Source organism: Lithobates pipiens, unplaced genomic scaffold, assembly GCF_037356315.1.
Source record: "Lithobates pipiens isolate NorthernLeopardFrog02 unplaced genomic scaffold, aLitPip1_a1.2 Scaffold_13, whole genome shotgun sequence".
Lineage (NCBI taxonomy): Eukaryota > Metazoa > Chordata > Amphibia > Anura > Ranidae > Lithobates > Lithobates pipiens.
In genome coordinates, this window is record NW_027507718.1 from 252,333,484 (window position 1) to 252,356,193 (window position 22,710).

Here is a 22,710-nt window from a genome sequence, read left to right on the forward strand (position 1 = left end):
GGCGTTTTCCCGCATCGCATGACTCCCGCCGGCAGTTCACACTGCCCTATGCGAACGGCTGGGAGTGTCAATGAAATGTTAATGACACCCCCAGATCCGTCCGCATATCGCAGTGCGATCTGCAGACTCGCACAGGAATCGGATCGCATGGTGTGAACACCCATGCGATCCGATTCTGTTGCGGACCAAAAAAAGGGTCCCGTGCGAGTTTGCTGTGGGAGCGATGCGAATTCAGCCATACTATCTGTATGGCTGAACTCGCATCGCTACGGAGATCGGATGTGATTTGCACTGCAGTGCGGGTGCGAATCACATCCGGATCTCCCCCCGCAGCAGTGTGAACCCGGCCTGAAAGAAAAATTTTGCGGTAAAATGCATTTTCCTGTATTTTTCCCCCCATGGTAACATTGACATAATTTAAACATTTTTGCTTCAAAATATAATTAGCAAAGCCTGCTAATTAAAACAATATCACATTAGTTTGACTTTTATGTAACATAGCATAAGTTAGCACATTTTGTTTTACTTTAGGAGAGTTTTATTCCGATTTTGATGCTACATTGTGCTGCATGCAAGGGAAAAATGTTTTTTCTTCAAGTTTCTGGAGTAACATTGAGATAAGATTAAGTCCAGTTAACAAGGGGGCGAATCCGACGATGGTGTAGTGTCGGATGGTACACCACGGTGACTTTCGCTGGGGTGTATCCTATTACCTGCCTGAGCCTACTGTATTACATTTGTTGTATTTGCTCCCAACGTGTATTCCTATGCTTACTGTATATACATGTGTGGGCTGATTCTACTCTGCTTACTATCCTACATGTTCCTTTTTTGTACTGGTTATACCTATTGCAAATCTCAATAAAAACGTATTTATAAAACAAGGGGACGAATCAGCATTACAGCAACTTTTTCACAGGTTTGCGATCACAAAAAATTCAATGATTTTGGGCTGCTTTTTTAGAAACCACAAATGTCATTCAGACTATCAGACATCATTCACGCGACCACGGGACTCAGTTTAGGAGGGGAAATTGTGAGCGTTTTTCTGCATCCCATTGAATTCTATGGCAGGGAATCCTGCAAATCAAGTTTGCCCATTTTCAGTGCTGTTAGGCAAGGGTCTGTCAAACAAAGGGCGTGGGGAGCTGAGCATTGCCACTGGGCACATATACCAGAGCAAAATATGTTGTTTTATAAATACTGTTTAGCAGGAAGCAGCACTTTTAAAATGACTTAAAAGGCAACATTAAAAAATGCATAATTCCCTCAGATGCTTAGGGTGTTGCCTTAAAGGGGTTGTAAACCCTCAAGGTTTTTAACCTCAATGCATTCTATGCATTAAGGTGAAAAACCTTCTGTAGCGCAACAGCCCCCCAGAGCCCCCCTTTTACTTACCTGAACCCGATGGTTCCATAGACAGGGACGAGAACAGCAGCTCCAGCCGCTGTCTCGGGTCCTGACTGGATAAATTGATAGCAGTGCAGCTATTGGCTCCCACTGCTATCAATCAAATCCAGTGACACAGGGATCGGGGCCGAGTCCTGCTGTCCTTGTGTCAATAGACACAGCAGCAGGACTTGGAAGCATGCTCACACAAGTGTCCCCTTGGAATGCAGGTCTCCGAGGGGGCACTTGATGTGGGGAGGAGCCAGGAGCACCGCTGGGCGACCCCAGAAGAGGAGGACTGGTGCCACTCTGTGCAAAACCCTTGCACAGACGAGATAAGTATAACATGTTTGTTATTTATTTATTTTTTAAATTAACCTTTACGACCCCTTTAAACCTGTGGTGCACCTGTACGATGTACTAAAGCAAAAGTGATACAAAGAAAAAAATGCCATTTCATTTTCCAGTAAATAACAGCTGCTGGCACTTTGTGTGGTTTGTAAACAGTGACTGATTATTTTCCTCAAGATCCACTTCAGACCCCATGGAGACCCCCCAAAAAATAACATTCAACAATATCTAAAAAATAATGTTTTTCCACAGAGTAAATACCCCAGGATGAACCTCTTCCACCACTTCTCTTGCAACAAATGTTGTGATGGTTGCTAAGGCCCCAGTTTAAAATTCTACAAATTAAAGCTTGTGTCCTAGCAACAAATGACGCTCTGCGTTTTTTTTGTTTATAACGATTACTTCAGACAGCTTTCCAAACCCCATTTTTTTACATTCAGCTGGCAGCCAGGGAATCATCTGGCTAGCAGTGAATAGGGCTAGAGAAGTGTCATTGGTTGCTTTGCAGTATCCTAACAAACACAGATCCTGAGAGGGAAGCAGTCCTTAATTTAATAGTAATAATACCATACTCCACAGCCAGTGGTTCGCTACAGTGGATGGGCGAACAAGCTAGAGTGCAAACAGCTAGATTTTGGTGAAAATCTACAACGCCCTGAACTCGAACCTCATTCTTACTGGTCAGTGGAGACCAGATGCAGACCTCCATGCAACTGTGCAGCAACAAAACGTTTCTTATAATGGATGTATAATTAATGGTTGCAATCAGCCAGCAATAATTCATTATTGTAGTAATTTACTGCTGTAAGGAGAGGCTGGACAGAGCTCTGCCTGAGCTTCCATATTGACAGGAAATGCTATGACATAATTTGCAGTAATGCTGTGTTTACATTGATTCTAATCCAAGGAGCAATCTGTAGAAGCATTAGAAGTACTGATCATATTAGCTCCTGACTTATTGTTTACAGCCGGCAGCTCTAGGGCTAATGTGAGGGACACAGAAGCCACGTAGTTTGGGCCCCATTTTAAAAATGGCACTGGGACAATCTGGTTACCTTGATTAGTAAATGCTAATGGTCATAGATAGGGTAGATAGGGCATAAGGCTTTGAAAGAAAGCCTTATGAAATACTTTAAGACCTACTTTCTGCATAGCATACTGTTCCCAATATCCTATAAATACTGTATCTCCGGAAGACTATCAGCAGGAGCTGTTTTCATCATGTTGTTTAACCCCTTCACACTGACCATACGCAAATATGCGGCCCCAATGGACTAGGCTTTTTTTCCGTGGGGCTGCATATTTGTGTATCTCTGTTTGTACTCCGTCGGATGGCGCACTCCCAGCACAGAGACCAGTGACTCACCAAGGGCCCCGGGCCCCGTTCTAACGATTGGGACCCACAATGTCCGATTCCATGTGACCTGATCACTGTGATAGCCAACCAGAGGCTATCACGGTGATCAGTCACTGTGAAGCCTGCCCCCGTGTTTTCTGTCTCTGTGAATGGAGGAGAGAGATACAGTATCCTTGCAGAGATAGAAAAAAATAAACATAAATTATACATTAATAAAAATACCTTGATCAAGGTTTGATCTAAGTCAGTGCCAGGGTTACTGTTTGGGTCAATGTCAATGTCAAAGGTCAGGGTCAGTATTTTTTTGGACAGGATTCGTTTTGTTTTTGTTTGTTTTTTTGTTTTTTTTAATTAGTGTCAGTGTGTCTTAGGTAGGATTAAAAAAAAAAGAAGCAAAATGTGCACTTTTGTTTCTGGGCTGTACTATGGGTACAAACAACACACATATATGTGGTATCACTGCGATCCCCAGGAACAAGATCATTTATTTTGTGTTGTTCTTTGGTGGTGGGTTATAGTAGTAGTAAGAAATATATAATTACATTTAAAAAAAATTTATATTTTTTTTACTATTTTGGCCCAGTTTTCCTTTGATAATAAAAAAATATTAAAATCAGGAGGTACCCACTACCATTTACCATCAAATAAAAGCCCAATTTGTGATGAAAAAAACATGGTATAATCCACCTGGATGCACAAAGTAGTGTGATGATATGTACGGTTTTAATAACACATATCAAAATTGCAAAATTGGGCTTAGGCATTTTGATTTGTTTTACTACCCTTAAGCATGAATGGGTTAATGTTGTCCATTTTTGGAGGTGGACAAGGATCATTAGACTTGTCCACCTGTAAGGATAGGAGGACAAGAGTGTTTTCTATTTTATATCCTTTGTAACTTAAAACATCAGTAAAAAAACATCTGTTTAAAAAAAAAAAAAGACATTTTATTTGTTTAATGTGTTACTTTTATAATTTGTTTTCGTTATGTTAACTGATGGCACCATCTAGTGGCCAATAATAAATAAGTAATAAATACCTAAATCCACACACCCTACATATCTAGAATAGAAAAACATAGTTTACTAGCCATCACCTCAAATTCCAGTAACAGTTTTTTTTTTTTTAAGCTTCTGACATCCAGCAGTACAGTTTAGAGATAATTCTAATCTCTTCTTTTTGTTGTAAAATTACCAAAGACAATATAGAGAACACTCAAAAGACAAGTCACATTTGGCCTTACAGGAGGAACACTGAGGTCAAGGATTTCTACTTCCACTTTAACATAACAGAAAAAAATTAATACTCACAAGCAGTGTACAAGTGCACCATCGGAAGAGAAAGTATTTACACAGTATTTGTGGGAGCTCTGAAACCTTCCCAAGTAGCATGGTTGAGGGTAAATGTCAATCACAGCAAAGTTAAAGTAGAACTATAGGCAAAACTTTTTTTTGTTTTGTTTTTGGATAGAGTAATGGAGGAAAATAACACCTATTAGTTTTTGGGGGGTTTTTCCCAGTTGCGTCCCATTGGAGATTTACCTTTACTTCCTGTCCCAAAGAGGAAGTGAGATAAAATACCTTCAAATTCAAATGGAGTTCCACCCAAAAGTGGAACTTCTGCCTTAAGCACTCCTCGCCCCTTTACATGCCATATTTGGCATGTCATTTTTTTGGGGGGGAGGGGGAGTGGATACCTTTTTAGTGGGACTTCCTGTCTCACTCCCTCCTTCCTCTTCTCGGCCACCTAAGCGACTGCTCCTCTCTCACTATGCGGCCCCTCCCTGCCAGCAATCTTCTGAGACAAATCGCAGGTCCCAAAAGATTGCATGGCCAATAGTAGCGGGCAGAGTGACACGCGCATGAGCAGAGAACTCCCGACCATGAAGTCGTAAGCTGTCATGGCCGGGTGCCCACAATTGCTACGACGGCGCCGAAGAGAGGAGGGGGAGAGGAGCGAGGCTCAGGGTGCCCGCATCGCTGGACCGTGAGACAGCCAAGTGTCTGTTTATTAAAAGTCAGCAGCTACACTTTTTGTAGCTGCTGACTTTTAATAAACGTTAAAAAAAAAAAAAGATACGTGGAAGGGAATTCCTTGTGGACCCCCCAGATCACCAGAACTAGTGTCCCTATTGGAAGATTTCCCCTCTATTAATTTTCTGGGGAGAACCCAAAATGAGAGCTTTCTTTTATGTTCACTTTTGATGATAAAGGTAAACCGTACAAGTAGAGAGGGTGAATTTCCCTAACAGGGGCTGAGGTAGCAATAAAAACCTAATAAGTCTTCAAAGCCACCTCCATTGTATCAAAAACCAAGTTAAAAAGTATGTTGATACCCCTTCAAATGATTGAGGTCAGGTGTTTCCAGTGAAGGGTACTGTATAAAAAAATTGACAGTTGTGCCTTTCCTTGCCAATAGTTTGAGAAAGTTACATAATTCAAAAATAATCAACATTTGTATACAGTGCCTTGCGAAAGTATTCGGCCCCCTTGAACTTTTCAACCTTTTGCCACATTTCAGGCTTCAAACATAAAGATATAACATTTTTATTTTTTGTGAAGAATCACCAACAAGTGGGACACAATTGTGAAGTGGAACCAAATCTATTGGATTTTTGAAACTTTTTTAACTAATAAAAAAAAGGAAAAGTGGAGCGTGCAAAATTATTCGGCCCCCTTGTGTTAATACTTTGTAGAGCCACCTTTTGCTGCGATTACAGCTGAAAGTCGCTTGGGGTATGTCTCTATCAGTTTTGCACATCGAGAGACTGAAATTCTTGCCCATTCTTCCTTGCAAAACAGCTCGAGCTCAGTGAGGTTGGATGGAGAGCGTTTGTGAATGTTTGCCTCGATTGGATTCAGGTCTGGACTTTGACTTGGCCATTCTAACACCTGGATACATTTATTTGTGAACCATTCCTTTGTAGATTTTGCTGTATGTTTGGGATCATTGTCTTGTTGTAAGATAAATCTCCGTCCCAGTTTCAGGTCTTTTGCAGACTCCAACAGGTTTTCATCCAGAATGGTCCTGTATTTGGCTGCATCCATCTTCCCCTCAATTTTAACCATCTTCCCTGTCCCTGCTGAAGAAAAGCAGGCCCAAACCATAATGCTGCCACCACCATGTTTGACAGTGGGGATGGTGTGTTGAGGGTGATGAGCTGTGTTGCTTTTATGCCAAACATATCGTTTTGCATTGTGGGCAAAAAATTCGGTTTTGGTTTCATCTGACCAGAGCACCTTCTTCCACATGTTTGGTGTGTCTCCTAGGTGGCTTGTGGCAAACTTTAGACAAGACTTTTTATGGATATCTTTGAGAAATGGCTTTCTTCTTGCCACTCTTCCATAAAGGCCAGATTTGTGCAGTGTACGACTGATTGTTGTCCTATGGACAGACTCTCCCACCTTAGCTGTAGTTCTCTGCAGTTCATCCAGAGTGATCATGGGCCTATTGGCTGCATCTCTGATCAGTCTTCTCCTTGTCTGAGCTGAAAGTTTAGAGGGACGGCCAGGTCTTGGTAGATTTGCAGTGGTCTGATACTCCTTCCATTTCAAAATGATCGCTTGCACAGTGCTCCTTGGGATGTTTAAAGCTTGGGAAATCTTTTTGTATCCAAATCCGGCTTTAAACTTCTCCACAACAGTATTACGGACCTGCCTGGCATGTTCCTTGGTCTTCATGATGCTCTCTGCGCTTTCAACAGAACCCTGAGACTATCACAGAGCAGGTGCATTTATACAGAGACTTGATTACACACAGGTGGATTCTATTTATCACCATCAGTCATTTAGGACAACATTGGATCATTCAGAGATCCTCGCTGAACTTCTGGAGTGAGTTTGCTGCACTGAAAGTAAAGGGGCAGAATAATTTTGCACGCACCACTTTTCAGTTTTTTATTTTCTAAAAAAGTTTAAAATATCCAATAGATTTCGTTCCACTTCACAAATGTGTCCCACTTGTTGGTGATTCTTCACAAAAAATTTAAATTTTATATCTTTATGTTTGAAGCCTGAAATGTGGCAAAAGGTTGAAAAGTTCAAGGGGGCCGAATACTTTCGCAAGGCACTGTACAAAACTAGTAATCCAGGAAATGTATTACTCCAATAATAAAGTGGTATTAGTGCTACACAATCAATAGTGCATATGCTTCACAGGTCATAAATCATTCCATTCTAATCAAGTGAATATGATATAGTGAATAAAGTGCTAATAGTGCATATATAAATATTTGTAAACATGGATCTTAAGGCTGGACACTAGATCAAATACACATAGAAGTTTTATGGTTATAAAGCATAAACAAATCTTCACAAATAAAATCCATTTGAAAAAAGTCCTTGGTGATCTAGATGGGTGGGTTTGATTTATCCCTTCACCAATGTCTGAGAAAGCATATAATTAGGTGACTGTGTCCCTTCTTCCTGTGTCACTTCTGTGCTCTCTGGCCTCTCCTCTTAAAGGGAAAAGGGTAGAAAACAGTTCGTAACCCCCTTACCTCATGGGGCTGCAGCCGCAGAGTTTCAAGTATCCCTTTAACTTAGAAAATGCTGGAAGGTGTACTATTGGTCACCTTTGCCTGTATAGGTCAGGTCACCTAGTATCCAGGCAGTTTGAGAAAAGAGCGGGAAGGTGATCTATTGGTCAACTTTTCCTATGTAGGTCAGGTGATCTAGTATCCAGGCAGTTTGGAAAAAGAATGTGAAGAATATGAAATAAAAAGTGGGTTCCGAGCCCCTGAGGTTCAGTGGCCCCAGTAAGCACAAGCTGTGGTGTTCCCTCCCTCCCTATCCGTCGCGGCTAATTATTATGTGGCAGTGTCATCTTTGTTAAGGAGGACAGTATTTGAGCCTAGGTATTTTTACTGACTGGGTCTCTTAAAGTTTATATTATCTGAGCAATTTCTGGTTGAAGAATGATTTGATGTTATGGGTAATTTTACCCCCAATTGTATGTATTCCAGCTCGAGCTGTAGTGACTGAGCTGATGGAAGGTGTTTAAAATAAATTTTACAGCTATTTATTTATTAATTTATTGTTAAAGGCAATAATAATAAAGGTCGCGGCCAACTTTATCCAACAATAAAGGTGTGTGGTGTTTTCCTTTCTGGTTTAAATGTGGCGTGTAGGTATAGGCTCGCCTCTAGGGGGTCCTCTGCTTAGGCGTTTTCCAATGTGCTATATATTGTAAGGGGTACTGGGTCTCTATTAGTCCTGCAGGGACGTTCCTTTCCAGTGGGCTCCCAGATTGGTGTAGATGGAGAAAGAGGAACACTCTCGTTGTGTGACAACGTTTTGTAAAATGTTTATTAAAATAATGCATACAGCATAAACCCACATTTAAAAGCCAAATGTTGGCAAAAATCCATGAGTCCTGAATCGTGCCTTGTGGCTCCCCCTCCAGTGTCTTACGTACGGCTCTATACCCCAAAATTTCAAATGTCTTCGATCTTTTTGATAAACATAGTGTATTGTAGCCTTTTTTGATGTTTTGCATATGTTCTCTTATTCTCACTCTCATTGGTCTTTTAGTACATCCCACGTACTGTAGCACACAGCTACATTCTAAAACATATACAGCTCCTTCTGTCTTACATCCTATCAATTTGTTTATGTTGTATGTAATTCCTGCATTGGTCTATGTAAATTGGGACTTTCTTTCATTCAGTCGCTTAGTATGGGTGCATGCGTAGCACCTCTTGCAAGGATAGAAGTCTTTTCCTGTGAAAAAGATGAAGGATTTCTTCAGTGGATCTAGAACGCTTTTTACTATTTTATCTCTGATTGTTGGGGCCTTTTTATACACAAATTTGGGACGATCTGGTAATATGTTATGAAGGTGAAGGAGCATAGAGAGAAAAGAGGATGTAGAGCAGGGAAGAGAAAACAAACAAAAAAGAGAGTAATTGGAGAAGTGTTTAACTTGAGTGTAAAAGATCTCACCAAGGAGGAACTCCAAGTATTGGGCATGCACCCATACTAAGCGACTGAATGAAAGAAAGTCTCAATTTACACAGACCAATGCAGGAATTACATACAACATAAACAAATGTATAGGAATGTAACACAGAAGGAGCTGTATATGTTTTAGAATATAGCTGTGTGCTACAGTACATGAGACGTACTAAAAGACCACTGAAAGTGAGAATAAGGCAGTGATGGCGAACCTTGGCACCCCAGATGTTTTGGAACTACATTTCCCATGATGCTCAACTACACTGCATAGTGCATGAGCATCATGGGAAATGTAGTTCCAAAACATCTGGGGTGCCAAGGTTCGCCATCACTGGAATAAGGGAACATGTAGAAAACATCAAAAAAGGCTACGATAAACATAGTGTATCAAAACGCTTTGCTAAAGTACATAAAAAAGATCCAAAACATCTTAAATTTTGGGGTATAGAACCGTACACAAGACACTGGAGGGGGAGCCACAAGGTTAGGACTTTAGGCCAGTTAGAATCAAAATGGATTTTCCTCATGAATACATTCACGCCACATGGTCTTAAAAATGAGCTTGATCTCAATTGCTTTATTAGTGATTTTTAAAAATAGTAGTTATTTTGAGGTCTATATATCTTCATTACAGCTAGCTTCATATTCCTATTATTATGACCCACTAAGCTACTTAATAATTTTTCTCATCGATGTCAACCATATAACTAGTTTTGTTTAAATATGTTATAGTCAGTCCAATGTCCAATTTAGCATTAGGCTTCCTTATCCCTATTTATACATTTTTCACTATTATCCTCATATATTATTTTTAATGGTATCCTCCCATCCATTTATTCTTACATGGCGGTATTACCGCTACCCAGCTTAGAGATTTTATGAACATCTATACTGTTTGTACAGCCATTCAATTCCAGTATTCCTAGACTCCAATATGCTTTCATATATATCACGATATATACTCCATCCGTACATACACAATTACAAAATAAATGCATAGTCTTCAAGAAAATGGCCGACGGGTAAATACTAACCACCTGAATCATGGCGGACGGATAGACCTAAAGTGGCCCACTAGAAAATGGCCACCATATAGAGCTACAGGAAAATAGCAACAATCATTCACCACATCAGACTATATAAACCCACTTCCTTTATGCTCTACCATACCCTGATGAAGTCATGTGACAGTTGCCATACACGTAGCGAGTGTAGGAGTACTGGAAGTGACGCCGCATAGGAATGAGTTCGGCACTCATGGATTTTCGTCGACATTTGGCTTTTAAATATGATGTTTATGCTGTTTGATTTATTTTAATATTATACAAAACTTTATCACACTACGAGACTGTTTCTCCATCTACACCTATCTGGGAGCCCACTGAAAAGGAACGTCCCTACAGGATTAATAGAGATCCAGTACCCTTTACAATATACAGCACATTGGAAAACGCCTAAGCAGGAGACCCCTAAAGGCGAACCTATACCTAAAATGCCACATTTGGGAGATAAGATTATATGCTGGTTTAAAGCGTATATAAGGTGAGAGGCCAGAGAGCACAGAGGTGACATGGGAAGAAGGGACTCAGTCACCTAATTATATGCTTTCTCAGACAGAAGGGATAAATCAAGCCCACCCATTCAGATCACCAAGGACTTTTTCAAATTGATTTTATTTGTGAAGATTTGTTTATACTTTATGACCATAAGACTTCTATGTGTACCTGATCTAGTGTCCATCCTTGAGACACCTGTTTACAACTATTTATATATGCACTAATAGCACTTTATAAGATTCACTTGATTAGAATTGAATGATTTATAACCTGTAAAGCATATGCACTATTGATTGTGTAGCACTAATACCACTTTATTATTGGATTAATTCATTTCCAGATTATTTTGAATTATGTAACTTTATTCTTTTATATACAGCGCAACAACCCCCCCCCCCCCCCTTCTGCATTTTATATTAGCCACGGAGTCAAGCTTCTATTTGCACTTTATTTAAAGTGGTAGTGCTTGAGTAGCATATTACAATAGTTTGGGAAAGCCCCTTTCTGATCTAGTATAACTGTGCCCCTGTGCACAAAGCCAGGTCCACAAAGAGGAGGTATGAGGATTTTGGTGTGGAGGAATTCAAATTGCCTGCACAGAAGTCTGACCTCAGCTCTATTGAACACCTTTCTGATGAATTAGAATGTCAAGTGAAAGCCAGGTCTTCTCATCCAACATCAGCACCTGACCTAACCTCGCAAATGCTTTTTGGCTGGATGGGCACAAATTCCCACTAGCATACTCCAAAATCTTGTGCAAATCCTTACAATATTGCAAATAGGTTTAGGATGGCATAAAAGGGTACACTGCAGAATAATGAAAGCTGCAAAAACATGGACCCTTTACAGCATTGTCTATGTAACTCATTCAGGCTAACATGTAGCTGCATAGCTTAGACTTTATAAGATCTTACAACAGAAAGTCAAGATGAGAATTACTACTTCAGTAAAACAAATCAGAACACATCAACTTGTGATTATTTACATAACAGGAAAAATGGGAAATACCGTGCTCTAAACAACAAAAAAAACGAATGCCCTGTACACAGGGTCAGACTTTCCGACGGAAAATGTGCGATCGGATCTTGTTGTCGGAAAATCCGATCGTTTGTGGGGGCTCCATTGCACTTTTTCCGTTGGAATTTCCAACACACAAAGTTTGAGAGCAGGATTTAAAATTTTCCGACAACAAAATCCGATCGTTTAAATTCCGATCATGTGTAGACACTGGTGGACTGACAACTCATGGGGCCCCCGGGCAATAGGAGATTATGGGGCCACACAGTATAAAATCACACAGTATACATAGACATATTTCTATTGGCTGAGAAGGTACTGGAGAGGTGGGACAGCTATAATCTTGGGATTTTTAGACCAAAAGGATGTCGGTAAGGGGCATTTCAGAGACAGATGTAAATAAAACACACAGTTTTACATACTGTCCCTGCTTTTACTGAGGCTGGCAACCTTGAGGGGGCCCCCTTGTGGCCCAGGGCCCTCGGGCAATGCCCGAGTGGCCTAATGGTCAGTCCGCCCCTGTGTGTAGACAATTCCGATGGACAAAGTGCCACGCATGCTCAGAATAAATTACAAGATGAAAGCTATTGGCTACTGCCCTCTTTATAGTCCCGTTGTACATGTTCTATGCCGCCGCGTTCTGAACAATCAGATTTTCCGACAACTTTGTGCGACCATGTGTATGCAAGACAAGTTTGGGCCAAAATCCGTCAGAAAAAATCAGACGGATTTTGACGTCAGAATGTCCAACCGTGTGTACAGGGCATTAGAATAAGCAGCAGCTAAAATGTGAGATACACACATAAGACAAATTAAAAAAAAAAAAAGAAATAGCTGTGCTGATGGTAGTACTAATGAATACAAAATAAAACAATATTGGATAAAGAATAATGATAAATTGTTAAACGTATGACTCTTTTGCATAGGGAATGTGAAAAAAAAGAAATAGAAGTGAAAATGTCCAAATCTGAGAATGTATCAAATAAATTGAAAACAGTCCATAATTCATATAGTAGTGCACAAATAAGTGAATAAATGAGACTTGATCTTCCACCAACAGACTTATTGGCTGGATCAGCGGGTGCAAAATAATAGAAAGAAGGCCTGAAATAAAGAGAACGAATGCAGCCACCACATCCAAGCCCAAAAAGCAATATAATAAATGTTTTCTTTTGGATTTAATACCATTTTAAATTGTATGTCAGGACAAATAAAAAACATATTTAGTACATCTGTGTTATACATGCATATTTCCCCAAGGTTTTATCCCTTTAACCATGCTGCAAGGACAGAGTAATACCTGTTATGTCAGAAATGTGGTGTGCTTCTTCCTTTCTGTATGAGCTCTTCAAAGCTCCGAAAACCTAAGCATGAGGTGCCAGCTATGTCCACCTTACTTGTGACAGAATACAAAGGACACAGTCCTCACCTCATCCTCAATGAAAACGAGGATGAGAGGGCAAGAAATATCTGAGAAGCCCACTGGCTTAGGTTAGGCTGCTCACAACAGACAAGGCTACCCTACTGTGGGTACTCCAGCAGGTTACCAGGAAAAAGACATGCCTATATGGAAGGAGTGTCAGACTAAAAAACAAGAGTCCAAATAAATGTATTGATGTTGTGCTAAAACAGCCAACGTGTTTCGGGAGTCAAAGGCACTCCCCCTTCATCAGGATTACAGTAAAACATAATGTAATGAAAAAATAATTGTGACTAGTACAATTATAATGTCATGGATAAAGCCTAAATCCTAAAACACCATGGATAACATACATAAAAATACCTGCATACTCACAAACATGCATACATACAATGAAATAAAGATGAAGGTATAATGGGTTCATTTTCAAAATTAATGATATCCAATTCTACATGGTTACTATACTATTATACTGTATATGTAGCTGAAATAATACACATGAAAGCAAACAATTCAATATATTAATAAAAAAAAAAAAAAAAAGGAAATAAAATAAAGAACTATATAAAATAAAATAAATAAATAAATAAATAAATAAATAAATAAATAAACAAAAAAACAACAACCTGATATAATCATTTTGTTAGTTTTTTTTTGTTTATTTGTTTTTATATAGTTCTTTTTCTTTCTTGAATGATTATATTGAATTGTTTGTTTTTCACATACATTATTTCAGCTCCATATGTAATGGTGCAATGGCATCAACTAACCATGTAGAATTGTATATTATTCATTTTGAAAATTAACCCATTGCCCCTTATCACCTAATATCTGATATTCCCTCATTTCTTCATTTCATTGAAACGTATGCATTTTATTTTATCAGATTTTATGTAATGAAATTTTCAATCTTTGAAAGAAAAATGAATGCATTTTTGTGAATAAACAGGTATTTTTGGATACACATATGTACACACATGTATATGTATCTTATCCATTATGTTTTACGATTGTTAGGCTCATGATTTTGTCAGTCATAATTATTTTTACATCATATTATGTTTTATTGTAGTCCTGGTGAAATGGCTGTCTTTTAACACAACATTAATAAATTAATTTGGACTTTTATTTGTTAATCTGGTGCTCCTTCCATATATGCGTGTCTTTTCCTGCTCATCTCATTCTCAGACATTTTTCCAATGGAATCCAATTAGAGAAATATGAGTCTTGGGTGAAAACATTTTTCAAATAGATTGAGTTATTCAGTAGAAGTCTTAATGGATGATCAATTTTCCTTACCTGGTAGAGGTAACTGTACCAGCAGACCACTAACACTAGCATCACGGTTTAGTTTGCTTATGATATCCAATAATTCATCCTGAGTAATATTGCTGGGTCTAAGTAAAACTTCACTGGAAATTCCTGAAAATAGAAAAAAAAAATTCAAACAATATTTTTCAGGGGCTTTAAATGAAGAACACAAAGTTCAAAATAGAACTAAACCTTTCTGTCCATCACACCCAAACAAGATGCCACCTTAGCATTTGTTTTTTCTGCTATTGCCATGATGCTGCACATATAACCAGCTATGACACCAGCCATTTGATGGAGAGCTAACAAAAGCACAAGTGTAAAAGTTATCATTTAAGGCATACATTGAATGTGGCCATTGTGGCAACTGAAGAGAAAACAAACTTGGCGTGCTCAACCCAGATATTCTTTAAAAGCTATAAGGAAGTTTAGTGCTGTGGCTGAGGCTCCTGCAAGCCGTAATGAGTTCATTGTGCAAAAAAAAAAAAGCTGGCACTCAATCCGGGACTGAAATAATAACTTATTGAAAAAAGATTAAAAAATCCATAAAGTGTAACTGTGCAAATGTGTTTCAGCCAATACACATTGATTCAGATGTATTTTATGGATTTTTAACCCTGTTTGCAATAAATAGTTATTATTTCAGTTCTTAAATGAATGACATAGCTGTTTTGGAAAACTGTTAAATCAGTGGGTTTAGTCCAGCTTTAAGGGTCAAGAAAGACTGATAAATAACAAGAATAAAGACATGTAGCATAGGAATTACTGGATTAAGGGTTTTTGTTACAAAACATTTGGTTGAAAAAATGTTTACCTTTCCTGAAACAAATGTCAATACAAGGACCCCAGTTTTCACCGTACAAGCTATTTTTAAAGCGTACCTGTGCCCAGCCCATGGACATTAAACCATTTACAAATTCTTAATAAGCAGACACTGTAGAGTAGTTCATCTTCAAAAATCACAGTAGAGATTTTGAAGTCAAGTTTCAATCAGTTTTTGCTTAGAACATCGGCAGTTTATTGACATTAGAAGGCACAAGCTGCCATGTTGCTGATTCCGAAGAAAATGGGAGAACATGCTGTGATTTCAGGGACTTTGTTGTAAAATCTAAAGATTTTCCACAAAGTTTGCAAATACCAGGGTCTGTGATGGCTTGTTTTAGTTCTCCTTTAACGCTTGTTAAGAATATGTAATTACTTTAATGCACATAATCTGGACACCGGTGCACTTTAAGATTTATATTAGGGAGTCACGGCTCATCCATGCCACATCAGATCTCATCCGGGGGCTGTGCTCATCCATGGCACATCAGTTCTCATCCGTGCCCCATCCATGCACATCAGTTCTCATCCATGCCACAACCATGACACATCGGTGCTTATCCATGCCACATTCCAAATATCAAAAAAAAATTAAACCCCTTGCCGACTGGGCCATAGCCAAATGATGGCTACAGCACGGTCGGATAACTCTGGGAAGGGCGTACTATGATGTCCTCCCAAAATCGTGCTCCTGTGTGCTCCCTGGGGCGTGCACCTGGTAATGTCCATGACCATCGGGTCTCCCCGACCTGGCTTATCATGGACCAGGGTAAAGGGCCAATGACAGCAACCCTTTACCACGTGATCATGATGGCCTGATCACTTGTAAACAAACCTAAAAAGGTCCAGTTTGGCTCCTCCCCTCTCCTCACGCTGATCGGTACAGCGTGAGAGGAGAGGGGGGGATCCAGGTGCAGCAGCGTTGTGGGCTGGATCTGAAGTTCCCACAGTGCTGATCTGTGCTCATACCTGTCTCATCTATCCATGCTCCATTCATGGCTCATCTATGCTCATCCATGCTCTATCCATGTCTCATCCATCCATGCTCCATCCATGGCTTATCCATGCTCCATCCATCCAAGGCTGATCCGTGCTCCATCCATGGCTCATCCATGGCTCATCCATATCTCATCCATACTCCATCCATGGCTCATCAATGCTCCATACATGGCTTGTCCATCCACATTCATGGCTCATCCATCCCCATCCATGGCTCATCCATCCCCATCCATGGCTCATTCATGCTTGCCCATCCCCATCCATGGCTCATTCATGGCTCATCCGTGCCACATCAGTGATCATCTGTGCCACATCAGTGATCATCCGTGCCACATCAGTGACCATCCATGCCACATCATTTCTCATCCGTGTCACATCCATGCCACATCCGTGCTACATCAGTGCTCATTCATGCCACTTCAGTTCTCATCCATGCCAAATCAGTTCTCATCCATGCCACAACCATGTCATAGCAGTGCTCATCCATGCCACATCAGTGCTCATCTGTGCCACATCCATGCCACATCAGTGATCATCCGTGCCACATCAGTGATCATCAGTGCCACATCCAGGCCACATCAGTGATCATCCATGCCGCATCCATGCCACATTAGTATTCATCCATGCCACATCATTTCTCATCCATGTCACATCCATGCCACATCAGTGCTCATCTGTGCCACATCCATGCCATATCAGTTCTCATCCATGCCACAACCATGCCATAGCAGTGCTTATTGGTGCCAGATTCATGCCACATCAGTGCTCATCCTTGCAATATCCATGCCACATCAGTGCTCATACTTGCCTCATCAGTACTCATCCATGCCACATCAGTGCTCATCCTTGCCACATCTGTGCCACATCTGTGCTCATCCATGCCACATCAGTTCTCATCCGTGCCACAACCATGGCACATCAGTGCTTTTTCGTACCACATCCATGCCACTACAGTGCCCATCAGTGCCTCACAAATGTGTAATAGGTAGTCAAATTAGATGTTAAATTTTTGTCCCTAGAACACCTCATAGAACATGCTCCCTGCATGTTGGGCCTCTCTATGTGACCAGGCTGTGGAAAAGTTTCACAAATATGGTATTGCCATGGGTGGAGTAGTAGAATGTATTTTGGGTTGTAATTTGTGGCAGGCATATGCTGTGTGAGAGAAATGACTAGTTAATATGACAATTTTGTGGAAAAAAAAATGATTTATTTTGCAAAGCATTGTGGGGAAAAAATCACAACTTCAAAAAACTCACCATGCTTCTTACCAAATACCTTGTCTACTTTCTAAAAAGGGGTCATGGGGGGGGGGGGGGGTATTTGTACTGTACTGGCTTGTTAGGGTCTCTCTCAAGAAATTAGATAGGCCGTCGGTACATCAGGTGTGATCAGATGTGAGCAATTACTCGGGCACCATAGCTTGTAGACTCTATAACTTTCACAAAGACCAAATAATTTACACTGATTTTGGTTATTTTTACCAAAGATATGTAACAGTATACATTTTTGGCTAAAATGTATGAAGAAAAATTATTAATTTGCAAAATTTTATAACAGAAACTAAAAAAAAAGTTGTTTTTTTTTATTTATAGCTCAAAAAATAAAAAAACCCCAGAGGTGATTTAAATATCGCCAAAAGAAAGCTATATTTGTGTAAAAAAAAAAAAGACAAAAAATGTCATATGGGTATAGTATTGCATGACTGAGTAATTGTCATTTAAATGTGAGAGCACCGAAAGCTGAAAATTGGTCTGGTTAGGAACGGGTGTTTAAGTGCCCAGTGGGCAAGTGGGTAATAAACCAATGACCCTGCTTCAAACTTATTTCAAGCTTTAAAAAAAAAGATGAGTTTTTCTTTTAATCTTTATCCTTATCCATACATGAAGTAATGGGAAATCTCCCAGGCACATAATAAAAATATTGTTCTGCTGGTATAAACACGTATAAAACATTATTTAGATGGTAACTCTCACCTGTACAGCTATCTCGGTTCTCTAGTAACATTACTTTCATATTGAAAGAGAAGTACATGCAATCACTGTTGGTAGGATTGTAGTCTAGCTACAATAGCATACAGGCAGACTGTGATAGATTTGTTAAATTAAATAGACATGCCTCTAGACTACCAATATGCTGAATGCCTGGAGTCCAGATTCAGAGTGAGTTTGCAAACTTAATAAAAGTTTTGGGTAGCGCATCCAAACCCTACTGATGGCAATGGGATCCAAATGTTACAAAAACAGTATTATCCATTTTCTAGGCTAATTGGCAAAGGATTGTACAACAAATGGCATGGAGGTTGGGCACTGGCCTGGGTAACATGCACTAAAGCAAAAAAAAGTTTTTAAATGTTGTTTGATGGGGCACATTCATTTTAATAATTCTTAAAGGTAAAAATAAAAAATGCTAAATTTTAAAAATACTCAAATAAAAATAAAATGTTTAATAAATAAAAACGAAAAATTTATTTTAATAACTTGCCTGTAAAGTGGCACATTGATTCAATATATACAAACTACTGTAGCAAAACTGATATTTAAATTACTGGTAAAGGATAGTTCCCAATTGCTTCCTTTTTTTTTTTTTTAAACAAAGCAACCAGGCCCCTTTTCCTAGATTATTGTTTGGTAAAGATATCAATAAGGGACTCCACTAAAAAAAAATACAGCATGGAGTTCCCCCTAAAAATACATACTAAACCCTTATTCTTAATGAGGGTCTGGTATGGGTATCAAGGGGAACCCCATGTAAAAAAATAAATGGAGTGGGGTTCCCCAAATTCCATATAGACCCTTGGAGGGATTTTAAGGCTACCACGCATTAAAGATAGATAGCTCCCCAAGCTGGTATCTGGAATTTAAACAAATGGGTGAGGATATTGGCTGACATCATTCGCTAAAAAGGGTCTTGCAATATTCAGTCATTGCCATTACACATAAATGGTCTTGTGGCCATATTTGGTCAGTGATGTCACGCTATCCCTTCCCACTTGTTTACATGGCTGGGATTCCCAGTCATGAATGGGCAGGGTGATGTCACTGGTTGCTAAGGATGCTATAACACAGGATACACACCGAACTATTGACAGAGGAAAAAGGAAGCTGTCCTACATAGTAGCAGCAAAAAAATCACTACTATATATAGCGTACAGCTCCCACCAAACAGGCTAAAAGTTTAGCATTTGAATGAAATTCCAGGCTGAGCTGGGATCTCCTCCCTACGCTAGACAAGAAAACAGATTTTTGCTGGTATCAAGAATTACATTTTTAAGGCTAGGTTCACACTTATGAGAATTGGAAGTGGAATCTCTGCATCCAATTCACATAACAAGAGACTGTGACTGGCTCTCAATGGAGCCGGGTTTACACACCTCTGGGGCAGCCACGGTCCACAGTGAAAAAGGGTCCTGTGCATCTTTGGCTCCATTTCAGGTCCGAATTCAGGCAAAGATTCAGACCTGATGTGATGGTTGTTTGGGCAAATTGTTATAGAAAGCCCAACAAACTATAAATGTATTTAAAAATATATTTTATTGACAAAGCAGAGACTCTTAGCCTAGACATAGAAAATACATCTACACAATTTAAACATACATGAAGCAACTAGTCTTACTATTGTGCTAAATTGCACACTATAGAAGCCACGTGATGCCCAGTCAGTATAATGGTTGACAAAGAGAACTGACAATTTTAGAAGGTGGCACATACAACATTTTACATGATTTCAACCACAGAACTAAAGTCTTCGAATTTCATAAAGGCATTACCTACAGTACTTGCAGCTTTGATCTTATTCTTGACATAGGTGTGACTTGCTTGGTCATCTCCCACCAGTATCACACTGAGATGAGGCCTTTGGTTGCCAAGGGACAGCCAGGATTCTACATCCTTCTGGATTTCTTTTTTAATTTCTTTGGCAAGGTTGGTTCCTGAGATAATTTGCGCTTTGGACCTGCAGAACATCCTAAATAGTAAATCAAAAAATTACTATTTAATTTTTTTCCTGTATAAATTGACAGTCACTTGGTTGCTTTATGTCGGTTGCCTTACTAGACAAGGTTTTAAAGGGGACCTGCAGGCTACCAATTGTAAGACATTAGTAGACCAATGGTGAATACTACATTTGGGGGCACATAGGTGTTTATTTACTAAACTCAAATAGACTGTCACATTGCAAGAATACCGTAGTTACACTGTGCAAGGAAATTATCCCCAGAGCTTAGTGAATGATGTGAAGCTCTGCTTTCTTCCATCATCGAATCATGTGCAAACAAGCAATGCCTTTTTTTGTATTTTCCTTGCATGGGACCGGTATTCTTTGCAAAGTGACATTTCACCACATTCACTAAGAACAGTGTAACATTCCTTGCATAATAAAAAGCCTATTTTCCTTTATTAAATCAACCCCACGATGTCTATGTGGGAAGGGGGACCTTTACACATAACAGGTCCACAAAAGAAACCCCAAATAGTGGTAACAGTAAAATGAAATTGAATGAAAAACAAGTGAGATGTAAAACCCTTCAGAACCCTTCAGGGTACATGGTATTTGTATGGTATGCGTTAAGTTCAATATTAGCATCTTTAGGTGTTTATTTTCCATATTTTATCAAAGATATCTCAAAAAACAATTTGGTGGAGGGGGAGAAAGAGAAAGAGTAGAAACGAGAGGTGAAAGGCTTAATTACCTTCTTCTTCCACTTATAAATATTATTATTTCCCTACCTTTTTTTACTTTTTTACCATTCATATTTATACTTTTTTTGTTCTTACTTATTTTGTCCATTCATTTTTTAGCGATTCATTAAAAATGCATGCATAAACATGTGAAACTAACATAAAAAATTATTTCATGTAAACTTATGTTTCTCTTTGCATTGTATCATTTTTTGAGGGGTACTAAAATACCATATAATAAATTGTTAGATTGTCTTACTGAACCTTGATGTTTGCAGCCCACGGGACAGGAATTCCTTGGAGCTTCTGCTTGACTGAAATGCCATTCTATAATATAAAAGCAAAGATAAGCGATCACTCTGTAGTTCATATTTCACGTCTGAGCAAAATCTTGCCATTGATAAAACAGTGAATGCGAGATCATCAGTTGACATCTTTACCATTACATATTAAGTGCTTTTACAGCTTTAAGAAAATTAAATTGAACATTATCTTTTGCATTGATTTTCACTCAATATTTAAAATGGCTCCACAGAAGTGCTAGCTTTGGAGATTCTGGTCTACTTAACAGGCAAAAGGTTTAAGCTGATAACACCTATTCAATTGCAGTGACATTCCTGCTGACATTATAACATATTGTATTTATATATTATATTTTAGTGGAATTCCAAATGATGTACATGTTCCTGTTTATCTGCTGCCCCAGCCTTTCTTTTAGTAATGACTATAATCAGAGCAGAACCATCACCATAAATCAAGTGGCTATAGAACAGATGAGGGAAAAAGGAAGGTCAACTGTACAATTCTAACAGTAGAATCCTTTGTATTTTCAAAGTTTAACAGCCTGTGTTGTAAGCATAACCACAGTTACTTACTATATATATATATATATATATATATATATATATATATATATATATATATATATATATATATATATATATTAGATTTATGGCCGTGGCCCTAAGACCAAGACAGATGTGGATCACATAAACATGCGACAAGACTTACAACATAAATAGACTTGAGGTGTGGTTTTTGGTCGTCTGGTAGGTAAGCCAAGAAAAGGGGCCATACCCAAGATAAGTAATGGATGATTGTGGAGAAAAATGTGCTGAGAAATGCTGTACAAAATGGGAATGTGAGGGAGGGTATCGTGCACTGGAACCAACAGAGAGCAAGGGCAAGTGGTCAGCTTAAATACCTGCTGGGCTCCTCCCAAAAAATTCACGGCCACCATACTGGCCTTCTAATTTATTAATTTATGGTCGTGGACCTAAGCGCAAGACAGATGTGGATCACATAAGCATGCAACAAGACTTACAACATAAATAGACCTGAGGTGTGGCTTTTGGTCATCTGGTAGGTAAGCCAAGAAAAGGGGCCAAAAATAAGCAGGTAGGGAGTATATCTTTATTGGTTCAAAGCTCATTGAGTAAGCTTGGAGAAGGCTAGGACCATCTCCACTTGAGGGTTCGGAATATATCTGGCGAAGCAGGCGGACTTCCATCTGCCTAGCTTCTTGATCACATGGTAGGTGAGAGAGCAGACAGTCAAGGATCGTTACTGGGCACCAGGTGTTGCTGGCCCTGAAGAAGTTGATATCTACTCTGGGTTCGGTTTGTTGCGTTTTGGAGACCGTATGATGAAGGACATAATGGTTTGGGAAGCAAATCAGCAGGTGTCTGTAAAGTACATGACTACTGGTACTACCAGAGGCAAACTCGTTAGGTCGTAGGAAGCTGTAGAAAGCCAAGTAGATGGCCGCCTAGATGACCAGGCTGGGCAAGAGCCTAAAGGAGAACGTGTGAGAATTTCGAACATGCCCCTAAAGATAGCGCTTATGATGGGTAAG

At 39.4% G+C, this 22,710-nt stretch overlaps 1 protein-coding gene across 2 annotated transcripts in view; it reads right to left on the reverse strand.

Annotated features, from left to right (window-relative positions):
- MTHFD2L (methylenetetrahydrofolate dehydrogenase (NADP+ dependent) 2 like) overlaps window positions 1-22,710 on the reverse strand; it is a 161,493-nt gene that overhangs the window by 128,976 nt on the left and 9,807 nt on the right. For both annotated transcript variants that reach the window (XM_077476541.1, XM_077476540.1), the window contains exons 2-4: window positions 21,120-21,182; window positions 19,946-20,142; window positions 14,344-14,466 (exon numbers count right to left, since the gene is read on the reverse strand). In XM_077476541.1, coding sequence (XP_077332667.1) covers window positions 14,344-14,466; window positions 19,946-20,142; window positions 21,120-21,182 — 383 coding nt within the window. The remainder of the gene's footprint in view (window positions 1-14,343; window positions 14,467-19,945; window positions 20,143-21,119; window positions 21,183-22,710) is intronic.